Below are 26,094 nucleotides of genomic sequence, written 5' to 3'. Positions count from 1 at the left end.
GATAAGATAAGTTCAATTTGTCCCTAGACCCAGAAAAGTATTGTCTGTTTTAAGTCCTCCTCTCTAAATTGTAAGTAAAAGCCTGGCAGAAAACCCTTCATATACACTAACAGCAGGCTAAAAAGCCTCTTGGATAGGTTCCATGTCAGTAGTTAGGGGTCAGAGTTCAACAAGGGTACTATATTTTGGCATCACCCATCTCTCAAAGTCTTAGTGAGTGCGCAAAGTTTATGAGCCAGAGAAGAACTCTGGGTAGTGAGAGTAAGGTTAATGGGGAGCAATAGCCTCTAGGGCAATAAGAAGTGTGTTCTTTCTGCAGGTTGCATGAGCACATACATACACACACACACACACGCACACGCACACGCACACACACACACACAGCATACAAGAGGGAGGAGGAAGAATAAAGAGAACAGCTGGCTCAGGCCCAAACACCTGACACAGCATAACGTCCACCTGCAGTGTTTTTTATCCCTCGCTAAGCCTCTCTGGATCTTAAATGTAAACCAACCTTTAAATAACCAGCAGGTCGTTCCTCAAAACCTGCTGTCAACCTAAAAGTAGCAGTGACTGCAGTGCCACTGTTCACACTTAAGGGTTTCCTGGATGCTGCGTTGATGTAGCAAAAAAATGAAGAGCATACGTGGTTGAATACATACAGTAGCAATGACAACCTAGTACACACTGAAGGGCTTTGTGACAGGGTTGGCAAAAATGAACAAATAAAACCTTGCTAGTCTTTAAAATTATAATTACAGGTATTAAAAATGTAAGATTTTATTATTTAAAGGCTGCTAAATAGCATGTAATTTTCATCACTATTCGCCATGCATCAAAGCTCCTGGAGGAACTGTGTAGATCCAGACGTGGACAGAATGTAACCGCTTATCTCTCTTCTGAACATGTCTTAGTACTGTTCTTTGACACAAAAATAAATATCCTCCTCCTCTCTTTTCAAATGCGCCCCTTACTGAGAATCCATGCTGCGAAAACCAAAAAGTTAAAAATAGTCTGTTTCTTAAGCATCCCGTCAATCATCTGGTCTGACACCTACCCCCTCGCAGCTGTTGGAGGCAATGAAAATTACAATAAAGAAACTGTCAGTCTTGCTGCTCATGGTCTCCTTTGCTTCTGCAGGTCAGAGAGAGGAATTGCTGTTGATTACAGGCGTTTTTCATAACTATCTAAAAACTCCTCACAGGAGCTTTAATCCTCAACACGTCAAGATGGGGAAAAGTCCTAAAACTTGGTTTTATTACCACACAAAAAACACTTTTTATCATGTCTAGGCTGAAAAACTGCGCGGTAGAGTTCAGGAGGAAAAAATCATTTTAATTAATTGGTTACACACACATTTACACTTGTTAGGTGTTGTTGACAATAATAAGATATCCTAATTTTGTAAGGCGGAATAATAGAAGTCGTAGATAAATTTTTTTAAAGTTAAACTGAATGTTTAACTTCCTCCTTTCAACCCTCATGCTAAAGCAGCACTGTCATCTACCCATTTCCTCTGAAGAAGAGACATAAACAACTTTCCTAGCTAATTTCCCAGAAAATGAGAGTAAATTGGGTGTACATTATGATTTCACACAGCACCCCAGTCCCTCTCTTTATCTCATTCCGTTGAGTCCCAGTTGAATTCGATCTGACCTCTTTCATTTCCTCCCTGGTTTTCCATGACCTGTGCACCACTGCTCCACTTTACATCCTGGAATAAGCCTTCCATAGCAGTTACTGAGGCCTTTTACAGTCTCTTTTACACAAAGCCAAGCTCAGCCTCTCTCCTCTGTTCTCATCACATGAGAAAGCAGGACTGAAGAGATGGCACCTCATTCACTTGGATCCATCTGGGTGGGATCACTCGCAATCCCCTGGATTTATATCAATTCCATTAAAAGGTACCTTTCGACTGTTACATAAGGACTCTAATCACTGCTCCTCCACTCGGCTCTTGAACTGTAGTTATTCTAGCAAGAGAGAAATATGTTAAGGATGGGCATTTCAAGGCAAAGCTCTATTTAATATTCGCTGGTAACTGGCAAATATTTGTAGATTTCTCCCCCCATTCTTTCCGCTCTGTTTTTGCCATGCATGTACACTGTACCTTTACCAGTAACTCCCCAGTGCTCAGCTGTGGAGAGCACATTCACCAGGTTTTCAGCAGTGTGCTGCTCCAGCATTGCTTTAGTCTGCAGAACAGCACTCTCTATTTTTCAGTTGCTAATATAATGGCAGGTGATTCTATTCGATTGTAAGCACTGTTCATGAATCCGTGGTTGGAGACATTTTTTTCAACCCTTGTGAAATGACTGAACAGCTCAGATGCATTATTGTCTTTAAGTTTCTCCAGTCATGCTGTGACAGTTTTTCTTTTTTCTAAATTGTTTTTGAGGCATTTTATGTCTTTAATGATAGAGCAGAGGGCAGTGGATAGAGTAGGAAAGGGGGCAAGAGTGGGGAGCGACATGCAGGAAACAGGCCCTGGGCTGGACTCAAACCTGGGCCACCCACTCCAGGACGAACCTCATGAGGTGCAACCATAGACTATAAAACATGGACGAAGCCTCTGCGGCATCACCTGTCTGTTCCTGGAACCATGAAATGAAGCCATTCCACAGATGCAGCCACATTTGCTATGATGCCAGCTCTTAGTTTTTCTTGGAGCTGCTACAGGGTGCTCACCAGTCACATGACCTGAGCTGTGCCTCTGATTGGACAATCAAACGATCCTAATAACTTCTAAACTGCCGAGTTAAAAAAAAAAAAAAAAAACTTCACTCATTGTACAGTGTGCCGATAGTGAAATCAGCGTTTTAGACCCAAGCTGTTTTTTGAACCAGGATATGAATATGCTTTTTAATGCCGTAAAGTCTGTTTTTAGGGCTGGGTGTGAACGTGATGTCTGGTCTTCTGCAGCCAGCTTCAAGTGGATTCTGGATGAACAGCAACTTTTAGCACTTCCACGTTGACTTAATTTTCACTAACCGGATGTTGCCCCTTGAGCACGACCTAAACCGCTAGGCCATCTGCCACCTGAGTGACAGTTTTTCTTGATTGGACTGTATACCCCAGCTGAAAAAAACGCCATCACACTTAAGAAACCATCCCCCTCAACAAAGCTGATAAGTAGCTTGTTTTTTCCTATCATCTTTGAGGTGAGGGGCCGTTGCTTGCTCTGCACGTTCTTCACCGAACTTCTTCAAATAATAAAGCTTGCTATTGACTGTTGAGCTGCGAAGACCAACCCACACAAACCTCTTTCTCACATGGCTGTGCATAGTCGTCCATTTGTGACATACTAGCTTAAGCTTGCAGGGATTGAACTGCACCCCATTTTCACAAATTTTCTTGAAGGAGCCCTACACAGCCTGCCTGTGGAAGTCCCTGCAGCTGTTTGTATGATTTGCAGCCAATGACTGTACATAGAGTGGACAGCGTAGCTCCGGGCAGTAGAGACTATGAGGGACTGAGAGAGAATCTGAGTGGAGCCAGGTGACAAAATTAATTATTATCTTTTTTCTTTCAAGAGTCTAATCTCTTCTTGACTCCACCTCCCGACATATTTTAAAATCCCCGAAAAATACACAAGAACGTCAGCTGTCAATAATTTTTAAACATGACTGTTTTTTAACAAAACATTTCAGTGAAAAGAGGACTTGAATACAAGGCAGCCAAATAATATCTTCAAATCACCACAACAACCGAATTTTAGAAACATTTCTATGAGGTGTGTTAATTTTTTGAAGTTTAACCACAGCTCATCTGGTATGGCTGGGGAGCTGGATTTTTTTTTACCTATACTGCAGCCAGCCACCAGGGGGAGCAGTTTTTGTGGCAACCTCACTTCAAGCCGAGCAAGATGACATCCAGGTTTTTACAGTCTATGTTTGCAGCACAGTGAGGGGACTTTTGTGTTATTATGTTATTTTCAGGTACCAGTAAAACCCAGGAAAAGAATGTGTTTTTTGTTTTTTTGTTTTTTGTTTTTTTTGTTTAAGACAAAACCATCATTTGTTTCATTCTTATGACTATTTACTGGAAAATTATCAACCATTTAAAAAAAAAAAATAGGAGCTTAAACGTTTGTTTTTAACCATACAAAACAGATCACTTTGCACACTTTTAAAGTAATTGCATGGGGAAGGCTTTTAGATGATATCCCATGTGTCTGCATATAAAAAGAGTTGTATGTCTTTGTAGATAAATGGCAGAGATATATGGAGAAGGAAATCAAGGAAGAGACTTAAGATACAGAGAACGAACAGAGAGCTAAGGGACCAAAAGAGGAAAGCAAGTATGGTGAGCTGACCTCAGGTCAAGGTTTATACCTGACAGGTGCTTATCAGAAAAGAACTGGCTGACAGAGTCCTGTTGGGGTTTGGGAGGATGTGTTGTGGGCAGGGGAAGGAGGAGGGGGAGGGAAAGGGGAAGGGGAGGGATCGTGCATCACCTGTCAGATACCCGACTAGTGAGGTCGAGACATGGGACTGGAGACACAGGCATAAATGATTACCCAAACTGCCTTGGCTAGGCTGGAGACATGCATTTTTCATCCTCAGGGTCGGGGGTTTGAAAAATAAATGTCATACCTCTCACTGCTGCTAGCTAAGATCACTAACCTGCCAGGCCTAATCATGCACACAAGCCAACTCCCAAATGAGATAAACTTTGAGGTGAATTCTTCAGGAGTTAAAACACAGAAGGGAAAAGTGAAACTTTCTCACAGAATTTTGAAGTCAAAGCAGATTTTTATTCCAAAATAGCACCAGAGTAAACAGGAACTCTTCACCTTTCCAAGAAGAAAAAAATTGGCACAGCGCTCCATTAAAAAGTAAGCGAGGGAGTTGCCAATAGCCCACAGTAATCTTGTTGACAGTAGGAACTTGTAAACAAAAACATTGTGGCTGCTTTCACAATCATTATTCTAATGGCCAGAGTGGCCCCATTGTTTACTGTGTGCATTCAGAAAAAGTAAGTAAAAGTGTTTTACAGCCTACCTCATTCTGCCCTTCACCTCACTGGAGTTTCCCTTTAGCCCAGAAATAACAATGCAGCAGATTGTCTAGTCAGTGTGTTGGAAATTAGCTCGGCTGCAAGAGCTGTTCATTCTGGACTCCATTTGCTTCATATAAGGTTTAATAAACCTGCACAGAGGGCTGTTTAGGAGACTTTAATTAAAGTGCCGTGGTGGACAGAACACTCAGCTTTGTGAACAAACCTTTGTGTTATGGCTTTTATCATCAGAGAGCACACAGTCACTCCTGCTATCGTGCAGTGTGACCAGGGAAGAATGGGCTCTGGTGGTATTTTATAGGCCATTATAGAAAAACTCCTGCACACACCCTCACATACTCTCTCCTTCTCTGTCTTTTTCTCACCCCTCATTTTTCTTTCCTGTTTCAGCAGGCCAGTTAAACCAAATTACAAAAAAAAAATCTCATTTTCTCACTTTCCTTCCAGAAGTGCAGATAGTTTAATTTTATTTGTGGAAGTTTAGAGATATCTGCTTAATATCATTTACTTCCCCGCTGATCATTCACAGAGACTCCAGGATCTAAGAATTAGACCATTTTCTGTGTGGTTGTAGGTCTTCTGAGGGTCTGGTTTTCATTTGAGCACAACCACTCCTCAGTCTTGATTTCATCAGAGGGAGATCAGTTGAAGAGCTCCAATCCACAGTAATGAGGACAGAAACCTTTATGAACTATATGCTGCTCTCATAACATGATCTCATGCGTAGCTAGACAGCTAGTTAACATTCCTAAAGTCTTCAAATAAGCAGAGGGCTTCTTTTCCTGTATTTTACTTGAGTCTTGAACTGTTGTTGAATCTACATCGTAAAACTGAAACGTAGAGAAAATAATATGGTAAATAAATAGATCACATTGACAGTAAGTGTTACTGCTAATGTGTAAAGTAAGCAAGAAAACAAAGAAATGTCAATGATAGGCCGCCAGAGTGCACAGCGGTGAGAGCGCTCACTATTTATGAATACCAAACAAGAATGCAGAGGGCTCATTCTGACACTCTTTTTTAAACCCAACTAAGAAAAGCTAGAACCCTTTATTTAACTAATCCACACACTCATTTATTCAAATTGTTTGTTTAACATTAAAGACTGCATGAGCTGTATATTTGTTCGTGGCTAATGAGGCTAATTTAGGGTCAGAATGTACAAAAACATGAGCAGAAAAAAGGCAAGTTGGAGTTTCAGCAGAAGCAAGTTGCTCTGCTATTTTTGGTCAGTATGTGCTGAATGTGGGCATACACTGACAAACAGAAAATGCTGTTTGAATAAGTGACCTTTCTAAACTTTGGATGGAATAAGAAAGAAGCCCTGGGACATGTTTTTTTTTCTAAACCCACACAGAAAGTGTGTGAGTTTTGAATGAAGAAGCCGATGCACAGAGGAACAGAAAGTATCTCACAAGGTTTAATACCAGATCATACATCCAGGCAGCTCAGTTTTGCCTCTCCTGGTCCCTCCCTCCTTTCCCACCCATTCATTTATTTACCTCACTTTTTCATCCACCCCCCTCCCGTTGTGACAGACTCACTGTTGCTGTGTTGGTGATTTCACAGTCCGCCTGTTAGTGGCAAGAGTGTGCGTGTGAAACCGTCTAGAAGTGTGGGAATGTCATCTCTGTGATCCCTTTCCCCAAGCTGTGCAACGCCTGGGATCATGCCCACTGCCTGCTGGGAAAATCCCACCATCCTCACTGCAGTAGGAAGATTATACTCCCCTGTACTCCCTCCTTACAGCCACCCACCCCTCTGGGCTCTCATTCTCCTGTGCCTAAGTAGTAAATGTACACATGGTATTCATTGGTCATAAAGAAGTGGGCTGCACTATGACAGTGAAAACCCTTCAATTTAACAAATATAAAAGTAAGGTTGAGGCCAGATCCATCCACACAGCAACATGGCCTCGGTGCCCTAGCCGACATCCAGCAAATTAAACCAAATTGATGCAGAACCATGTTTTGTTAGCCAGGGGTGTCCACACATGATGTTTCACACGCAAAAAAAAGCAGACCAAAGCTGTAAGAGGTTACAGTTGATGAACTGTGTTTCACGGATAGAGTGTGGCAAGGATGAGGAGATACAGACGGAGGATAAGAAAATGTATGAATACAAAAGCACAGTGAGATGGGGTGAGGCGGCACAGGTTGAGGAGAGATCAGATAGAATTGCAAGTGTGGGACAAGCCCAAAGCTACAAAAGCCCAAGAAACGAGAACAGTTAGATCAGACCGAGATTGGGATTCAATCCTGGAGATGATCCCCTGTTCCTCCTCTGCCCTTTATCCCAGGGGAATGTCGCCACCTGCTACCACATCCACTTTTCTGTTTGACTATCAGTGCCAAGATCCTATCATCCTCTGTCTCTCCTGTATACAGCCTCCACATACACATGCAGTGACATTTCAAGAAATACAAGCGCTAAAACATTCATGAACTGTATATAACCCTGTCATGCAGTTTGGCATTCCCGGGCGTTGGCAAACTCTTTCAAGAACACACACACACACACACACACACACACACACACACACACACACACACACACACACACACACACACACACACACACATACACACATACACACACAGCTGCAGCAGTGCTTAACTAGGGAGGTAATTGACTTCAGTACATGGTACACAGGGACAGGGGTAAAAATGAGCTGGAATTGACTGTTGGCTGCAGGCACCACAGGAGAAGTCAATGAGGTATTAAACTGTGTGAAGGTCAGGGTGTTGAGATTTTAAGAGTGTGTTTATGTGCAGGCAATCTATCTATGCATAGACTCGGGAGAACATTCACAATTGTTTATAAACACAGAAATGCTAGCGCTAACTCCTCCATCGATCTGTCCCTGTGCCCCTTTAGGTATTCAAAGCTGAACGACCCTGCAGACTGGCTGTCCATCAACAGGACCAATGGTCAGATCATAACCATGGGAATGCTAGACCGCGAGTCCGTCTATGTCAAAAACAATATTTATGAAGCCACATTCCTGGCGACAGACAACGGTAAGAGACTTTGAGTGATGCATGTTTTATCACTGAGGGTTGTTTTTGTACATCTGAAACTAGGCTCATCAAGGTTTCTGATTTTTAAGTTCCATTTAAAATTCTTTTTTGTGGTATTTGTACATTCCTACTGTCTAACATTTCATTTTTGGACACAAACACTAAAAATTCCATGACTGAACGGAAAAGTCTTAGACATGAAATAACTTTTAAATCAACAAAAAGAAAAACCACCACCACTTTGGGTACTCTAAGTTCACATGGATATATATATATATATATATATATATATATATATATATATATATATATATATATATATATATATATATATATATATATATATATATATATATATATATATATATATATATATATATATATATATATAAATAAAATTATATATATATATAAAATATTTTTCTAATTATTTTCGTTTGTATGTGTTTTATTAAATCTATAATCTCCACTTAATTTAACATCTGTAAGAATGCAAAAGCAAAAACATTAAAACGTTTTTTATATATTGTTAATTAATGTGGGCAGGAATGGGTTAACCTGTGCCTGTAGATAGTGCACTCTAACATAGAATAACTCAATCTCAAGGCTCTTTTTGAGTTGTCCCGGAATGCCTAGAATTGTAATCATTTTTGCAAATGACGTTGCTGCAGCAAGTTGTTGATATATGTAACAAGTTACAAAAGCTGGTCATAAAAGAGAAAAACATACCAGTTTTATTAAAGTTGTATAGAGTTAAAAGTCCATTTAGATGTATGTCATCATAACACTGTTGTTGTGTTCATAAAATTACTGAATACTTTCACTGGAAATGCTGCAATGTAAGACACAGGTGGGACTGAAAAATGTCGAAAAGTTTCCAAGTATTTGGTAGAAATGAAGACATTTGTGTGGATTTAGAGGGATAGAAAGAAGTGAAAGCTTTGCAGCATTTCAAGAGCAGTACAGCTGGGTAAGAGTTAGAGAAAATCCTGGATTCACACAACTGGTCACACTCTTGATCCTCTCCCCTTTTCTCTCCTCCCCTCCTCTCAAACTTCTTATCTTCAGCCCATGACTGCCTTTGCTTCCCTTTCTCACAATGTGGCATATACAGTATAGACTCTGCCTCGTACTGAAACTCATGTTTAACTGAGCACAAACTCAATCACAGCAAGTAAATAAACTCCCTTTTTCTCAAGTGGCAGCAGATGCTTTTTCTCAAGTAAAAAGGGAACACTTTTTCCCCCTCCTCCTAAATTGCCTTATCTGTAACGAGCAGCACGCTGGTGTGTTTACCTAAAGTTGTGCTAGCTTTGAAACACTGGTGTATTTTTAGGTTTGGGCATAAACATGCTCCAAATGCATTCATTTAAAACACATTTATATGAGCATGTGTTTGTGTTTTTGAGTGATGATTGACATTGTCAGACATCAGGATGTTTAACCTGCTCTGCTAATGGCAGTGAAGAGAGCAGGATTAAAGGTCAGCTCACTCCTGTTGAACTTTTCATATATTGCATTTTCTCCTTGGCATGCTGCTGCAAAAGCTGGTCTGATATTTGAACTGGAGCAAGGCCAGAAGAGGCAGAGTTCAATCAGAGAGTGTAAATGCGTTTTTGTTTTTGTACATCAGTCAGCACACTGAGGTGCTTTGGAGTGCCAGACGCCATAAAGTGAAAGGGATTATAGTCAGAAGTACCAAGAGACAGTTCTGGTGGTTGAAGACGAGGTGACAGCGACCAGCTTAAACTCCCAGTTGACACACACCGACAGCCCCAAACCTTTCTGGCACTGGTTTCTCTGTCTCTTTTTTTGTACACCTCTGGCATTGTCTCTGTGTTTGCATGCGTTTCAAAAAAAAAAAAAAAAAACATATGGCAGCCAGCTTGCTACAAGTCTTTTCACCAGGCTTCACATCTCTAAGCCACCATCAAAAAAAGCAGTTAATACAAATCCTTTTGAGGAATTTACACAAACATAATTATTTATTTAGCTGGTTAAAACCCACATAATTCTCCTATCAGCTATGGCAAGCTGCTTCCACATGTCCCCCATACATGGCTGGGATTAACAAACCAGCGGAATGGGAAAGCCTTTATGAGTGTGTGTGTGTCTGTGTGTGTGTTTATGTGTGCTTGAACCTTTTTTATGTATGCTTATTTTCTTTAGGTATGTGCACATATATGTATTACACATCTATGTGTATAACCTGTGTGCTTTGTGCCACTTGTGTCGGAGTGGTTGGAAATGTTGTAATAGAGGCTAACAACTGGGGGGAACACTTGTTACATTTTTAATGTTTCTTAAAGGTGTTAAGGGTAAATAGTATTGTATAAGGGGTCATGAATAGTAATGTTTATAGGTTAAAAGATTCCTAGCAGGGTAATATAAGACCCCAACACAATAGAGGGGCCCTCACATTTTCATTGGTGCTGAACCACAACACCAGTATTTTCCCTTTGCATTCTGACCAAATGTAAAAAGTGGGGGTTCCCAAACTTTTCAGCCTGTAAACCCAAAAAGTAGCTTTGCCACCAAAAGGCCAGTTCAAAAAATAAAGAAATGAACAGAAATAAAAGGCTAAGATACTTAATTTAACTAATACGTTGAAATTTGAATTATGTGAACAAGCTGCTGTTTCCTAAATTAATCTGCCATCACTGCTACCTTCAATATCCTGGACTAGTCACCTCAAGTGTCTTGTGTCAACAAAAAAATGTAGAAAGGTTTGCAGGCTTTTCTATGAAATCTAGCCCCAATTTTGTGTAGATTTTTAATTAATAGATGAAATGTGCAAGATTAACTAGTTTTTGATTTTGAAGGCCCCTGTTGTGTCAATCCCTGTGCCAGGTCACAACCCATACTTTGGATCACCCACAAATGCATCTTTAGGGGCCGTTTACACAACAACGGTTTTAGGGCGAAACACAAAAGTTTTGTTGCGTTTACACAGAAACAGTGTTTTAGTCGAACTAAAATGCAAACTTTTGAAAACGGCCCCTACAGAGTGGGATTTTTCTGAAATGCTGCCGACACTGTTGCCGTGTAAACAGTAAGCCGGTGTTTTCAGTGGAAACACTGAGGTCACGCTCCGCTTCGCGCAAGGTCATACATTGTTTTTTTGTTTGTTTTGTTTATTTATTTATTTATTTATTTATTTATTTATTTATTTATTTTTCTTCAACAGTACTGTTGTTACGATTGTCATGAACTACTGTGTTGTACTTGTGCTGCTTAATCTGCTGTATCTGCTGACTGTCCTTCAACAAAATGTGCATCTGTTGCACCACTTTTGCTCTGAGTATTCCCCAGTTCACCAGATGATCGTCTCAACTCTACTTTGGTGGAGATGTACCGACAGAAGCCTATGGACAAGAAAGTTAGAGCAGACTACAGGCCTGGCATGCTTACTACAGCGTTTTCAGTCCCTCTGAGTTTCAGCGTAAATGCAGATTTTTTCACTGCGTTTTTGCGTTTTCAGATAAAATGTTGTCATTTAAACAGGGCCTTAGAGTCTAAAAAAAAAATTTAGATTGTCTAACTGTGACTACTTTTTGCACCTAAGCATAACCCCAAACCTGTACCATCACCCTAATCCACACAAGACAAGGGTGCCAAAGATGCAGTCCTAGAAATTGGGTCCCAATTTCAGACATATATACAAATACTGAAATCAAATTAAGTTTTTATGTTTTATTTTTTTGTTTAAGTTTTCTTATAAGACTTAAATTGATCCAAAACCAGAAAAAAATGCCTAATTTGGTTGAATTAAAAGACTACTAAGTTTCTTTTAATATCTTTTTTTACATTTTTCTGGATCTTGTCAGGTGAATCTGGCTCATCTGATGGGCTGTATGTCAAGGCAAGCTTGCTGCCAATTGTTGGACAGAGAGTATGTTTATGACAAAAAATGTGGCATGATACTACAATGCACAGGGGTAGTTTAGATTTTGATATAACAGCCACCTTCTCTTAAAATTAAATATCTCAGTTGAAACCACATGGCTAAACAACAACAGCAAAGCTTTGCCTCAGGTTTATTTGGTTGCACACACACAACAGGTTTTACATTGGGCCCTCGTTTTGCATAGAAAGAACATAAATGTACTTTCTCCAAATGTATTTTTAGAACTCAACAGCAAAACAAGAGTTTGCACACCAGTGGCCAAGCTAACCGTGGCTACATCCAGCTCCTCCATACAGTCTGTACCCCAGGCTTTAAAGCATCTATAATGTGACATGATTGTAGTATTACCAGTCAGACAGAGTTCAAATCATCGATGGACTCACCCACACTGAGTAAGACTGCCGTGTCACTCTTCTTGTGGCAAATGTCTTGCTCTGTTGCCATGTTTAATTGGCAGATCTGTCAGCTTTGCATAAATCTTTCTAAATTACATCGCCCTTATCTCATCCCAGAGATAGACCCGGAGGTCGCTTCATTCCATCCAATGGCTCAGCCAGCGGGGCATGGCGGGGGAATGACTCGTAATTGGAGGCAGCTAAGGGTCGTCACCTCCTGACACACACTCAATAAACAGCCCTGAGCTTAATACAGCCAAATGCGCTTTTTTCCGATTTTTTCTATTTTTTCACACCACTCTTTTGCAGTAATGTATTCTCCCCCCTTGCTGGTCTATCTCAGTGTCTGATTTTTAAAGCATCTATTCTTTACTCTGTATTGTCTGTAAATGCTGCTGCTGAGGGTCTTGTGCTCCCGTCAATCTCTTCAATCAATGCAAAAAGCTTCAGAATTGTGTCTTTAGATGAGGTGTGTGTGTGTGTGTGCATCAGTGCATGTTATTACCGTCCAATGCTGGCTGTATTAAAGTGAATCAGGACCTGCTGTGGTTGGCTTTGGCATCAGACAGAATGTTTGCAATTTTCTGAATAATATCCACATATACGGAGTTGGATGCAACAACACTACAGTCTCCTAGAGTTGTTGCATATGTGTGCAAAATAAGATTGTAGCTTAAAGCATATGTTTATCATAAGCCAATCAACTGCCAAAGGTTTTCAAGGGTGCCCTATTATCCTTGAGCAGGTACTCTCACAGCCGAGACCTCCTCATACTGAAATACAGAAGCAGTGAGCACGTTTACAAGTGTATAAAAGTGATACTGCGCCAGAGTATGGAGGACTTTGCTTGTATTTCACAATAAAAATGATGCACTCACCTCTCAGCAATACATTGCTTATACTGCCAGCAGAAGAGTCTTTATTTACAGCATCATAGACATCTCTCTTGGTATTGTGCAAATACACAGAGACAAGGACTTGTTTGATTGAGTTACAGTCATCATTATTGTGCCTAAGCCCACTCTAGGCAATTGAAGGTGCTGCGCCTGCATCTGGATCAACTCTGATGGGTTTGATTTGGCCGTGAGGCAAAAAGAAGAGCTGGAGAGCAAAACTGTCAGAATACTTTCTGTCAGGGGCAGAATTTGTCCTCCAGCTGTACAGCATCCTTACCTCTAAATAGTGTTCCTTTCACCTTTTCTCTTTTTTCTCTCCTTTTGCTTTTTAGTCTCTTTCATTATATCCCTCTGCTGGTCTTCAACTCCTGGCTCTCTTCCCTCTCAATCATCCCTTTCACTGCACACATCTTCTCTTTTCATCTTTTCACCCATTGTGATGCTGTTTTTTTTTCTTCTCTTCCCTCGTTCTGCTCCCAGGCTCTCCAGCAGCCAGCGGCACAGGCACCCTGCAGATCTATCTGATAGATATTAATGACAACCCCCCAGCACTTATACCCAAGGAGTCTCAGATCTGTGAGCGGATGAACAGAAACGTCCACGGTGTCAACATCACCGCTGCTGATGCCGACACAGATCCCAACGCTGGACCTTTCGTCTTCGAGCTACCCAACTTTCCGAGCAGCATCCGACGCAACTGGACGATTTCTCGGATCAGTGGTGAGGAGTGAACAACAAGAGTACAACAAATAATTAAAGATAGAAATGATCAGTGTAGGAAGGGGCTCTATTTACTGTATTTCTCTTTAATAATGAAAAAATCTTATCTGGTGTATGGTTGTCATTTTCTGTATTCAAAGCCATCGTGCACAGTTTTTTAGCTGCCCACCAAACAGACTGATTTTAAAGGGGTTCATCCAAAAAGGACTTCTAACAACGAAATAGACCACTGGCAACATGGTTGATGATTCCTATACTGTAATTTTTAAAACTTCCATAAGGTGTCACACCAGATGACTAACACAGCTTCTTTTGTTTCTTCCAAAACTAAAATTTAGTTATACAAGTGTAACATTCAAAGCAGGATGAGACTTTATTCAGTCAGAAAATACTACTCCATCATGTTTAGGATAAGATCATCAAAGAGATAAAAGGTACCACTTTGCCCACAGGGGGCGACACAATCAACATGAACAGAATGTTCACAGGAACTTTAATGTAAGATGAAAAGGTATTGCTTTTAAAGTTTTAATTGTAATACTTCAACTTTAATCATTCAACTTTAAGTTGAAAAGTTGTTGTTTGAGCAAACAATCACGAAGTAGACTTGAGATGACTTTGGAGAACAAGGATTAAACAACACTGTGCATTTGACTTAGCTACTGAGATAAAGCAAATAACATAAACACATTCCTGAGTTATCAGCTCAATACTGTCAACAGTAAGAAGCAAGAAGAAGAAGAAGAAGAAGAAAGACTTTGAAATCTTGAATAGATATTTAGAAACCTTAGCAAACATTTGGAATCTGGACATTCATTTATAACATTCATAAATAACATTCAACATTTAGATTAAACATTCAACATTAAACTATTATTTATAATAATAATAGCTGACAAATATATTTTACAAATATTTCTCTAAATCTGCAGAAAAAGTGATGTTTAAGAGCTAAACGTGGAGAAGTGTTGTTGTTATTTGCGGTGTGTGTAACTTTGCAATCTGTGCCCATGCAGGCCTGCTAGCTTGGATTACAAACTTGCCTGATGTATAGAGAACCTATAGTTACCAAACATTTTTGTGTTATTGATGTTTCATGTAAATCATTCATTACAAACACAACTCAGAGTGAGCCAGATGAGGAAACAAGCTGCACTTCCTAATGCGATTTCAAAATAAAAGTCTCTGAAGAATTTGCAACCATAGTATATATATTCACTCAGTCGTATTGATATGAGCAGCAGATTGCTGTTCACCATGTGCAGAGTTAACCTTGAGGCTTCCACCTGTTGAAAGGCAGATTTTTATGTTTTCTTACACTGTTGCCAAAAATTGCCTGAGTCTTGCTCATGATGGCCCCATGTTGGGTCTCTGTGAATTGTAAAACAAGTAGTCTAGACTTGCTCTCTTTGTAAGGAGTGTCAAGATGATTTTTAAGGGGAAATTCTCTTACATTAATGTTTTTGGTCCCTTTGACTTGAGTTATTTACATTTTACCATATTTCTTGCTTGTATGTGGAAGCAATCCACATGAAATAGTTTTGAAAATATCTCTAAAATTAATGCTCATAAAGGAAACCATCTGAGTTTCATACCAGTTTATATAACAATATTTATATAAAATACTTTTCTAATAACTGCTTTCTTCTTTTGTCCTCACTATGCAGGAGATTATGCCCGACTTGGTCTGCGGTATCAGATATATTTAGAACCCGGTGTGTACGAGGTCCCGATAGTTGTGTCGGATTCGGGGAACCCTCCGTTGTCCAACAGGTCGGTAATTAAAGTGAAAGTCTGCCCCTGCGATGAAAACGGAGACTGCACCACCCTCGGGGCCGTGGCAGCTGCTGGTTTAGGAACCGGGGCCATCATCTCCATCCTCATCTGCATCATCATACTGCTCAGTGAGTGTCTGCTGCTGGTATTTCATTATCCCACTGACACAGTCTCAGATATCCCACACACACACACCTCCATCACTACAACACCAAAATTTCAACTTCAGATGATTGGCTTTGATTTGCATCAGTGTCAAAAAGTGCGGTTCTTTATGCAGACATTAAACATTCACCATTCTGTAATACAACAGCATCAACAGTAGTGTGCATAATGTAGTAACGCCTCTACTGCTGGAATCCTCTCCAGCATTTCTCAACATAGAGTTTTTTGTCTTCTTTTTCTTGTAGGGTAAATATCTTTTTGTCTGGCTCGCTGTGATTCATGCTCGCGGCTTACTTTGTTGCTCTAGGTTGCATAATTCATACTTACAGACAAGTTTTATAGACGTATTCTGCTGCAGCTGGAGGAATATTCAGACACAGTTTAAAATGTTTATGCTGAATTCACTGAGAAGAGTCCACTGGGTTCAAAATATAGAAAGACTAAGACCTCACAGGCTCTATGTCATATAAACAACAAAGTAGCACTGGTAAAGTTAGATAATATGGTAATAAAAACTGTGACATCGCCTGATGATGTCCTGCAAATTGTTTCAATAACTACAATGTGAATTGACATAAACTCATCTTACAACAATTGAGATGTCCAGAAGATGAATCCCAACGTCTTCACTGATCTCCTGTTTTTTTCTGCTTTCTGTCATCAAAAGGTGGTGAATAAGTCAATATCTCATCAGTTATTTAAGCACAAAGGTTGATGTTAAATTTGGTAACTGTGCTCTACAAAGTAATACTTGTATTTTTTGTACTTGTATTTTTAAGAAAGAAAGAGACGGTATCCTAAATTTGGGTGATTACTTGAGTTAAATCCACCTTGCTCATCTGGTGTTGTAGAATCTTAAAACTGTTCACTTACCATTCTTTAACCCTGACCCATGATAAGAAATAGAATAAAATTCTAAATTTTGGGGAATGAGATATTTCTTTAACTTTTTAACTGAATCCTAAAATATTACAATATCATTCTTTTTATAATTATTGTATCATACTTGACACAATGGGCATTTTTTGTCAGAATCAGAACAGTGTATTGAACCCCAAAGGGAAATTTGATTTCAGTGACATCCCTTTCAAGACATATAAGAAAACAAACATCGGGAAACACAGAAATGGGATTAACCAAGGAGCTGCTAGCAACTCAGCGCCCCTGTGCAATAGATATGAAAAAAAACAACATTAGGAGAAGGGGGGGGGTCAATTCCAGACTATTCCCAACAGAGGGCATAGTTTGAGATCAAGAAAATAACTCCTCAGCATATTAACACATGATAACAACAAATAAAAACTTGAAGACTTGCACAAATGTCACTGCTCAGGCACGGAGGGGCGCGCACACAGCCTCAATTGGGCACGAGCGCATCAACCCTCTGCAGCTTTTTGCAACTTTTTTAAAATAGTACGTTTTTTTATAAGTATTTCAATGCAAAAAAACATTTGTTTTAAAAAATAAGTAACAACTGAGATGTTACTCTTACCGCAACTTTTTGAAAATTAGCAATGATTTTCCTGAAAAAAGTGTGAACAATTTTGTGGGAACAGCGGTTTTAAAAAGGACCGAAATACAAGTCCAGCTACCTATAGTGGTGTGATAATCCTCAAGGGAGTAGAATTACTTCACATTTTTTTAACAGGTTTCAAGGAAACTTTTTAAGCTCTTTGAAACTCATGTACAACATATGGTACGATATGGCATTATAAGGTTAAATCATATAATCTAATATCCATCTCATGGCTGCAGTTACATGTAAAACAAAAATTAAAAATAATACATTAAGATAGTCTTGTGGTCTTTTTTGCAGGACTTAAAAAGGCAATACTGTAATTTTTGTTTTTGAGTCATGAACAGTTAAAACCCCTCACTGTGGTTTTGAATTACCACCCCTTGCAGGGTTGTCCACACTCTGTTCCTTTCCATCCCTGAAGTTTTACTGTCACATCATAAACACAAAGGCTATCATATTTTGTGTGTTTGTGTGTTTTTAGGTATGGTGCTTCTATTTGTGGTGTGGATCAAGCGCAGAGAGAAGGAGAGACAAACCAAACAGCTGCTCATCGACCCTGAAGATGACGTCAGAGACAATATTCTGAAATATGATGAAGAGGGAGGAGGAGAAGAGGATCAGGTGAGATTCTGAAGCAGACACACACACTCACACTAACACACACATGTGCTTTCTATGCTGACCCCTGCCCCTGCTCACATGTGTACGTCTATGTAGGACTATGACCTCAGCCAGCTGCAGCAGCCGGACTCCCTGGAGCACATCATCAGCAAGCCGCCCGGCGTCCGTAGGGTGGACGAACGCCCCATCATCCCTGAGTCCCAGTATCCAATCAGACCTGTCGTGCCCCACCCTGGGGACATTGGGGACTTCATCCATGAGGTGAATTAGCATCAACACGATGGACACACACACCACATCTGGCATGTATAATAGCTCATCCCTCATTAGATTGTTTCTCCTCCAGAGTGCCGGCCTCTCACTTCCACTTTCCATCGATCTGACACCTAATGTGATTACTCATTTTGGACGCTGTTCAATGTGTAAACTTCAGTAGAGTGATGGAAACAACACAGAGTTTTGTTTTACTTTACAGCTGCACTCACCTTGCCAGCTTTATCCACACACACACACACACACACACACACACACACACACACACACACACACACACACACACACACACACACACACACACACACACAGAAACTCCAGCGTTGGCACACTGATGCGAGAAAATGCTGATTGACGGACTCGTGACAACGCGTTCACACTCGAGAGGTGTTGGCAGCTGTTCAGCTTTGATCCATCCAGCCTTGACTCTCTCTTTCTGTCTCTCCTTCTTTTTCTTTTTCTTTTTTCTCTTCCTCCGTCTCTCCCTCACCCTTTCTCTGTCTTATTTTCTCCCTTCCTTTATCTCTCCCTTCTTTACTCACACATGTACTCACCTGATCTCGCTCCAGCAGTCTGGTAAAACACAAACACAGCAAACACATGGTGTTTCTGCCATGCACTGTCCCCTTGGGGGTTTAAGCTTTTTTTTGGTTTTCTTCTGAAGCATCTCTCTGTATTCCAGAGGAGTGGATGAAGTCTGTTCTCCTTACCTGGCTCAGCTGAAGGTCATTAGCCTTTGTTTGGCATTTGTAGAAACAAATGTAGAAAGCAGAGGAGGAAAACACACAAACCTCTTACCATCGTATTCATGCACAAATATCAAAGTAAAGGGTGTTTTACCAGACAGATGATTCAAAATAAAAAAAAACACGCTGATACATCTGTTATGAATGTATTTCTACAACCACAAAATTATTTATCGTACATGTGCTTGGTCATTCATTTAAATCCCCTTTACATGTGTACACAAATGAAGTGGTGTCCGGAGTAAGAGGACAGCCTATGCCCTTCAAAAAATGGTTGCTTGCTTTTGTGATATCTCTGTTTTATTTATACTTCTTTTTTTATAGTTAAAATATTTTTATTGAGGTATACAACAAGTCTAGTGCTGATCAGTCAGTGATATAAAAGAATGTTATGAACTAGAAAAGCACTCAGAGAGCGCAGACCTCTGCCAAGCATACTGTGATTCTCATGCAACACTTTAGTCCGACTTTAATGTTATACTCCCTTTCAGCAGACTGTCTGCTACAATTTGGTGGTTTTTACGATTATTTGTTACCTGACAGTGTTGAAAATTGTGATGACCCAGTACATATTTCATTTTACAGATCTTAGTATCTAGAATATTGCCATTTTGGTTGTACTTCTACATCCATCAGAAATTATAGTGACCTTGTCTTGTACTGTTTTACAAAGCAATCCAACCATTTATCGTGGAGTTATATACACATATGGTAAAAACTGCCCTATCTCACAATGATAATCCTTTAAAAAGTCCAGGATCCAGACGGTGAGCCGATCACCTCCAAAATTTAATCACTTCTTCCTTATCCCATTTTGAACATTTCCTGAAAATTTCATCCAGATCCGTTTGTTACTTTTTGAGTTATGTTGTTCATAGACAAACAAAAAGACAAACTCTCCCGGAGGTAATAAATACCAAATTTAGTTAGCAGTCACATCTACATATAAAATGTGGGAGGTATGCACAAAAGGAGAAAAATTAAAGTGTTCTTAGCTGCACATGGTAAGTAAGTGAGGCACAGACCTACAACAACAGCCTGTGTTACCATTTTGCCTTTTTTTTTGGTTAATGAAATTCAGTCAGGAACACTCTCGTCATAGATTAAGCCATTTGTTGCCAAATGGGTTCAGTTAAATTGGCGTTACAGCTCTGCTTTTCAGAGTACTCCCTGAATTAGCCAAGCAGCCTGCTCGAGCTTTCCAGGAAATGCATAGAAAACCCCCCATATGTACATATGGATTAAAAGGAAACATACAGATCAATAGGATACATACATGGAGCCTTAATAGGAGGAGGCTGGGGTGGAGGAGGATTTATTAAGGCAGCAGCAGCTGGGTAGCAAAGAGGTAGCAGGGATAAGAGAGGGTGAAGACGTGATTTAAATACGCTGCCCTGTGATTGGTTGAGAGGGGTTAAAGATTGAACATCAGCCTGTCAGCTGATCACAGCTAGCCGTATGAGTCCCGTGTCCTGCTTGAAGGTATGATAACTTCTCAAAATAAATGCAATTCAAATAAAGAAATGGACAATGAGCAAAAACCTTTTTAAATCAACCCCAACCCTGTCACTGACAGTGATGACATGAAATAATTCTCCCAGTCCCATTAAAGGTTTAGTTATACATCTGGAAAAGAGAGTTTGTCAAGCTGCAGTTCAGAGAAGGTCCCCACATTTCAGTTAATTGTGCATTTGAAAGTTAAAATGAAAATCTTATTTTCTGCAACTTTAAGTAAGCCATCATTCCGTCCAACCGTTGTGTGTGTGTGGAGGAGGGATAGCATCTCTCTGCCTGAGCAGCACGGCACACCTGGCCAGAAGTAAAGGCCAGGGTCTGCTGTTTTTGTGCCAATAACTTAACCACTTCTCCAGTGATCTTAAATATTACAACAAGAGGAGTGAGTTTTTGTTTCTACATCTGAACGGTAGTCAGGTAGTCAAAACAACCCTGATCTTAGTATCTGATTAGATAAATGTTATATTTATAATGACCCAGTGAGATATAATGAAAGGATCTTCGAGGGATGGGATTTTTGTAATGTTTTGTCATAGTATCGGTAACAGAAAAGAAAGCAATCTGTAAAGTTCTGGTGGGTCTTTGCACCATGTATTAACTCTTCTCAAACCAATGGTTGCTCTCCAAATCTGAAAACCAGCAAAGTATGCTATAAAAAAGCTCTGACAGAACAGTCATGCTACATACTACATTCAGAAGCAGTAGGCAGTAGGCAGTATGCAGTACGTACTATATATTACATTTTTAATTAGTGTTTAGTGGATACATTTTAAAAAGCAGTCCCTTCTGTGGCTTGGAAACTGTAGATTTAAAAAAAAATGTCATAAACTTGGTTGACTTTGAAAGACTGACATTTACCATAAAAGTAGTATAAAGAAAAAAATAGTTTGGTTGCATCATGGGACTTGTAGGATCCAGCATTTGTAGACTTTGATCTTTACAGTAGACTCTCCGTTGGAAACATCAGGCTCTGCTGCTTGAGTTTTGACCTTGTTTTTTAGAAGCACCTTTAAATCATCAGAGATGCTTTTCCAGCCATAACCACTTCTCCTTTATTATCCTCTTCAGCATACACCTCAGTGCAGGTGTGTTAGCACTGACCTCTTCTTACCCCTGTCTTTTTCATGTTCAGGGTTTGCGAGCGGCAGACAATGACCCGACAGCACCTCCATATGACTCCCTACTGGTTTTTGACTATGAAGGCAGCGGCTCCACCGCGGGCTCCGTCAGCTCCCTCAACTCCTCCAGCACGGGGGACCAGGACTATGACTACCTCAACGACTGGGGCCCTCGCTTCAGAAAGCTGGCTGATATGTACGGAGGAGGGGACGACGATTAAGTCTGTCCGGACTTATATATATACACACACGCACACGCACACACACACACACACACACATTGGCCTGCCATGTTCTGTCCCACTAACACAAATGGGGCTGCTACACAGTTATGAACACACAACAACAAAAACAACGAAAAGCTCACACTGAACCAACCAACCAATCAAACGACCCACCACAGAGGACTCCTGCTCGAGGCCTGTCTGAGACTGAACCAGAAGCTCTGGATTTCAGGCTTCTCATAGTTCCTGTTTTCAAACTTGTGCTTTTTGTTTCATTTCAGGTTTGAAGCTTGATGTAGATTTTACTTTCCAGTAGTGTGATTCTGTGTTTTCTTTCAGTTTGTGTAGCTTTGTTTCCCCTCCCTGCTCGCCTTCAATTGGAGCTACTCCCTATTCCTGAGGGTTTTCACTTTTCCCTCGCTGTCAGCCCCCGCCTGCCTCTCTCTGCAGAAGCTTTAGGTTGAACTGCTTGCTTTGTCTGAGAGGAACAAAAGTGAAAAAAAAAAAAAACAGAACAAGAACACAGATATGAAAGTCCTTCTTGCACGGAGGGCCCTGGTTTATTTTTTCTTGAACTTGAATTACTTAGAACAGAAGCACTGTTGTTTAAAAAGTGCCTTCAGTGGTGCGTATTTTAGCTGACTCCCGCTAACTCAGGATTGGTTGCCATTTTCTTGGGCTTACATGCCCCTGTATGACCCCAGACCCTTTAACTCAGACCTCCCCTTGTCATCTCTATGGTCCTGCAGTGCTGTGGTGGCTGCAGGAGATATCAGAAGAGCATCGACTGGCTTACTAGGGTGCTTTATGTGGACTTAAAGTACACAGGCCTGCAGTGTGTGTGTGTGTGTATGTGTAGGTTATGAAGAAAACATTTCAAATCAGGCACTTCTGTGCTCCTGGACTTGAATGTGGTTACTGAAATCACAGAAATAGCAAACAGGACTGTCTTAGAGAGGAAATGCATCATGTGTCTTTGTTTATTGTGGCTCCAATAGCAGCTGTGTTTGTTTTGAGCTCTCTGTGTAAAACTTGAGAAGGCTTGTTGCTAAATTTTAAAGATCGACAAGTGGTGTGTGTTACCTCTTCAAATTATTGTGTTTGAAGAGCATATGAAGGTTATTTAAGGAGAATTTGTCTTTAAGATCATGGAGGGTTTGAATGATTGTCCTATCATATGAAGGTAATACCACAGCAGCACTAACTGTGTTCTGAATATATGAAGGAAACTGTAAGACCTGAAAAATGAAATGCAGGACAAGCTCAAAGAGCTCAGAAAGTGTTACATATAGTTATGAGCCACCCTGTGTCCCTTTCTCTTTGTTTTTTTTCTTTTTGTTGATTCACAGCTGTAGTTCAGAAAACTTTTAATATACAAACTTTGGTTTTGGTCCCTGTCACAGAAACTGTGGGAATTGAGCCTCAGCCAGGGATTTAGCGCCTTCACAATCTGTCTCTCTTCAGGCAACGTTTCATTCATCTGAATTTTTTTTTTTTGCCTGAAATTTCTGGCTGAAAGTTCAAGAGGTTTTAGACACAAAGTTAGAGGAAAAGGGAAAGTCTGTTGTGAAGCTCTGCACTTTATCAAAGCAGACTCGCAAAACTAAAGCTCGGGTAATGGCGCTTTAAAGGAGCGACGTGGCGAAAGAGAGTTTTGTTGTGTCTAAATGAAAAAAAACAGCAGAACAACCCATGGGCTTTTGTAATCATATTTCAGTCCCCCAGAACTGCACGCAGAGAAAGGAGAGAAAAGCTTTCGTCTTTGTATTAAATTATTTAAATATGCAAAACATTTCACAGAGGGAACAGGGGAGATGCTGGTGAATGATGGAAAGGTTTAATCATTCCTTATCTTCTGAGTGCCCGTTGAAACACTCCTCAGATGTAGCTGGTTTTATCTTGACGTGGACTGACCAGATTTTCTATTAATTATGGATACGATGAATGCTTGGAGGAAATCTCAGCAGCGACAATGTTCTTTAGATGTGATTTGATGAGAAGGATGCTTCATCCCTCTTATTTCTCCTGCTGCTTTTTGACTACCTTCTCATGGTTCACACACAGAAAAAACTGTAGATAAAAATAACAAGTTTTGAAAATTGTTATAAAAACATTTTTTATTCTTTTCAGATAGAAAGAAATCAACTTGTGACACCATGGAAAGCAAAACACTGTTTCTCTGTGCATACATTCATCATTTTAAACAAGGGAGTTTTATTTGATCATAAACTAGCAACAAAGGTCAAATTATTATGTGTTTTAAGGTTAACAGGGTTGGTATATTTTTATGCTCTTGAATAGTAAGTAAATTGGTGTCGTAAAGCCTAAACCAATCAGTAAATTCATTAGCTCAGAGGTAAAACAGTCACCATCAGAAAGGAGCACTTTTCTCCACTGCTGCTCCTCAACCGACAGAATATCTTCACAAAATAAACACAGCTGTTACTTTCTGCTATCTGTTTTTATTTCTGACATATAAATGTTGTATATACAGAGCATTTTTTATACATTTGGTAACATGATTTATCTGTTTCTGTGTAGCATTTTCTTTCATTTCAGTTTCGTTTTCAAACAAATACTCGGCAATGTATATCTCACCACTAAAAGCCATGTTGCATTGAAGAGAATCTGTGTGATTCCACGTGAGCTTACAGCCATACTTGTGTCGCTGTTTAAGATTAGCTTCATCATGGCGAAAAGGTTCCACTTCAAACCAACTTGTACAGTCTTTATTAGCACACACTCACTCCTCTAAGCCTTACTGTATATATGTGAGTGTTCCATATTATATGAGCTCCTTCAGCGCTGTTTAATTCAGCTGAGGGGGCTTCAACGTGACCCAAGGCCATCCAGTGTTTGCTGAATAAAGACAGCTTCAGGCTGTCTTATCGGACTGGATTCAGGGCCAAACAAACACAGCAGGAGGTCCACACACATGCACACATGAAAAGACATGCACACACACTTTACACAAGGTAACTGACCTATAACTGTGTCATTCATACAAACATGACACAATGCCATTATGAAACTGAATGTTATCAATGACTCTCAATGACACATGGCAGAATATCATCTGTGGAGTCGGTCAAACTTGACACAACTATGTAAAGGCAGTTTGTAAAAGGAGAAAAGAAAGAAGATTTGATCTTTAAGTGTTACGTACTTGGTCTTTCCGTCTTATCGACGCTCTCTTGCCAAACAAGGGAAGAATTAACAAACCATAGAATGAAGGAAGACGGTTGCGCTGCTGAACTCCGCCCCTGTCCTCTGGCTCCTCTGCCTCTCTGACTTGTGTTAGCCAATGGACACTTGGTCTCTCTGGACACTGCCTGACCATGGACACACACAGGACAGGAGACTTCAGCAGACGCAGGTTTTTCTTTGTGCTCTGCTACGACTAGAACTGCAACAACAGGCGGCAGTGTTTCTACACATTTTCCAAATACTGCTCAAGTCCAAGTGTACATAATGTAGTATTTGCTTGAAGCTAAACAGACCAAGTTAGGCAAACTGTACCTGTACAATTGGAGCTTTTTGCATGTGTCTTTTTATAATGGACAGATGAGTTCTACTACAGTAACCATACAACATTTTAAAATGTGTCGCAGCCCGCATGACCGGGGCTGCAGTCCAGAAAGGATTCTGGTGTACCATACTCACATAGTTTCAAATGAAGGAGAAAAAAAAAGATGAAAAAAAGATTGCACAGTTATTGAGTCAAAAGACTTTTTTGTAAATTGTCAACAGCACAAATATTTTGTATTGTTGTTTGTACCATTTTGTAAGAAAATGAAGACGAAAAAAAAGAGAAAAAAAAAGGGAAAGAGTCTGTTGTTTCAAGCGTGTGTTTATAGTGCCACTGCGATCTTGGTTTCCAAATACCGTACAGTAAATGCGCAGCCTTGCAGATCAACCTTGTAATATAGACGCTGAGCTGGAGACTCCCTGTCAGCACCATGTGTTATAAATAAAATTTCCCCTCCTTATAAGAACACTGCCTCCTGTCCTCTCTCTGACACATGCTCCCTCCCTCAGGCTGTGAATTCCCCCTCACCTGTGTCATCTCTGCTGTGGTAATGTTGTCATTTTTAAGAGAAATTATTCAGATGTTTTTTGTTTGTTTGTTTGTTTTTTATGGTTTCAGAAATGTAAAAACAGTTAAAACTCTGCAAAGGTA

At 40.1% G+C, this 26,094-nt stretch overlaps 1 protein-coding gene across 2 annotated transcripts in view; it reads left to right on the top strand.

The window, feature by feature from the left end:
* Nucleotides 1–25,894, top strand: part of LOC141799037 (cadherin-4-like) — a 283,324-nt gene extending 257,430 nt beyond the window's left edge. For both annotated transcript variants that reach the window (XM_074681080.1, XM_074681079.1), the window contains 6 exons: nucleotides 7,897–8,039; nucleotides 13,718–13,957; nucleotides 15,625–15,861; nucleotides 17,899–18,038; nucleotides 18,135–18,299; nucleotides 21,705–25,894. In XM_074681080.1, the coding sequence (XP_074537181.1) occupies nucleotides 7,897–8,039; nucleotides 13,718–13,957; nucleotides 15,625–15,861; nucleotides 17,899–18,038; nucleotides 18,135–18,299; nucleotides 21,705–21,911 (1,132 nt within the window). In that variant the 3' untranslated portion in view covers nucleotides 21,912–25,894. The remainder of the gene's footprint in view (nucleotides 1–7,896; nucleotides 8,040–13,717; nucleotides 13,958–15,624; nucleotides 15,862–17,898; nucleotides 18,039–18,134; nucleotides 18,300–21,704) is intronic.
* Nucleotides 25,895–26,094: the final 200 nt, after the last annotated feature.

Source organism: Halichoeres trimaculatus, unplaced genomic scaffold (assembly GCF_033239565.1).
Source record: "Halichoeres trimaculatus isolate MK-OKI-2021-1 unplaced genomic scaffold, fHalTri1.1 fHalTri1_scaffold_11, whole genome shotgun sequence".
NCBI lineage: Eukaryota > Metazoa > Chordata > Actinopteri > Labriformes > Labridae > Halichoeres > Halichoeres trimaculatus.
Note: the sequence above shows the minus strand (reverse complement) of the source record. Positions and strands in the feature narration are given on the sequence as shown.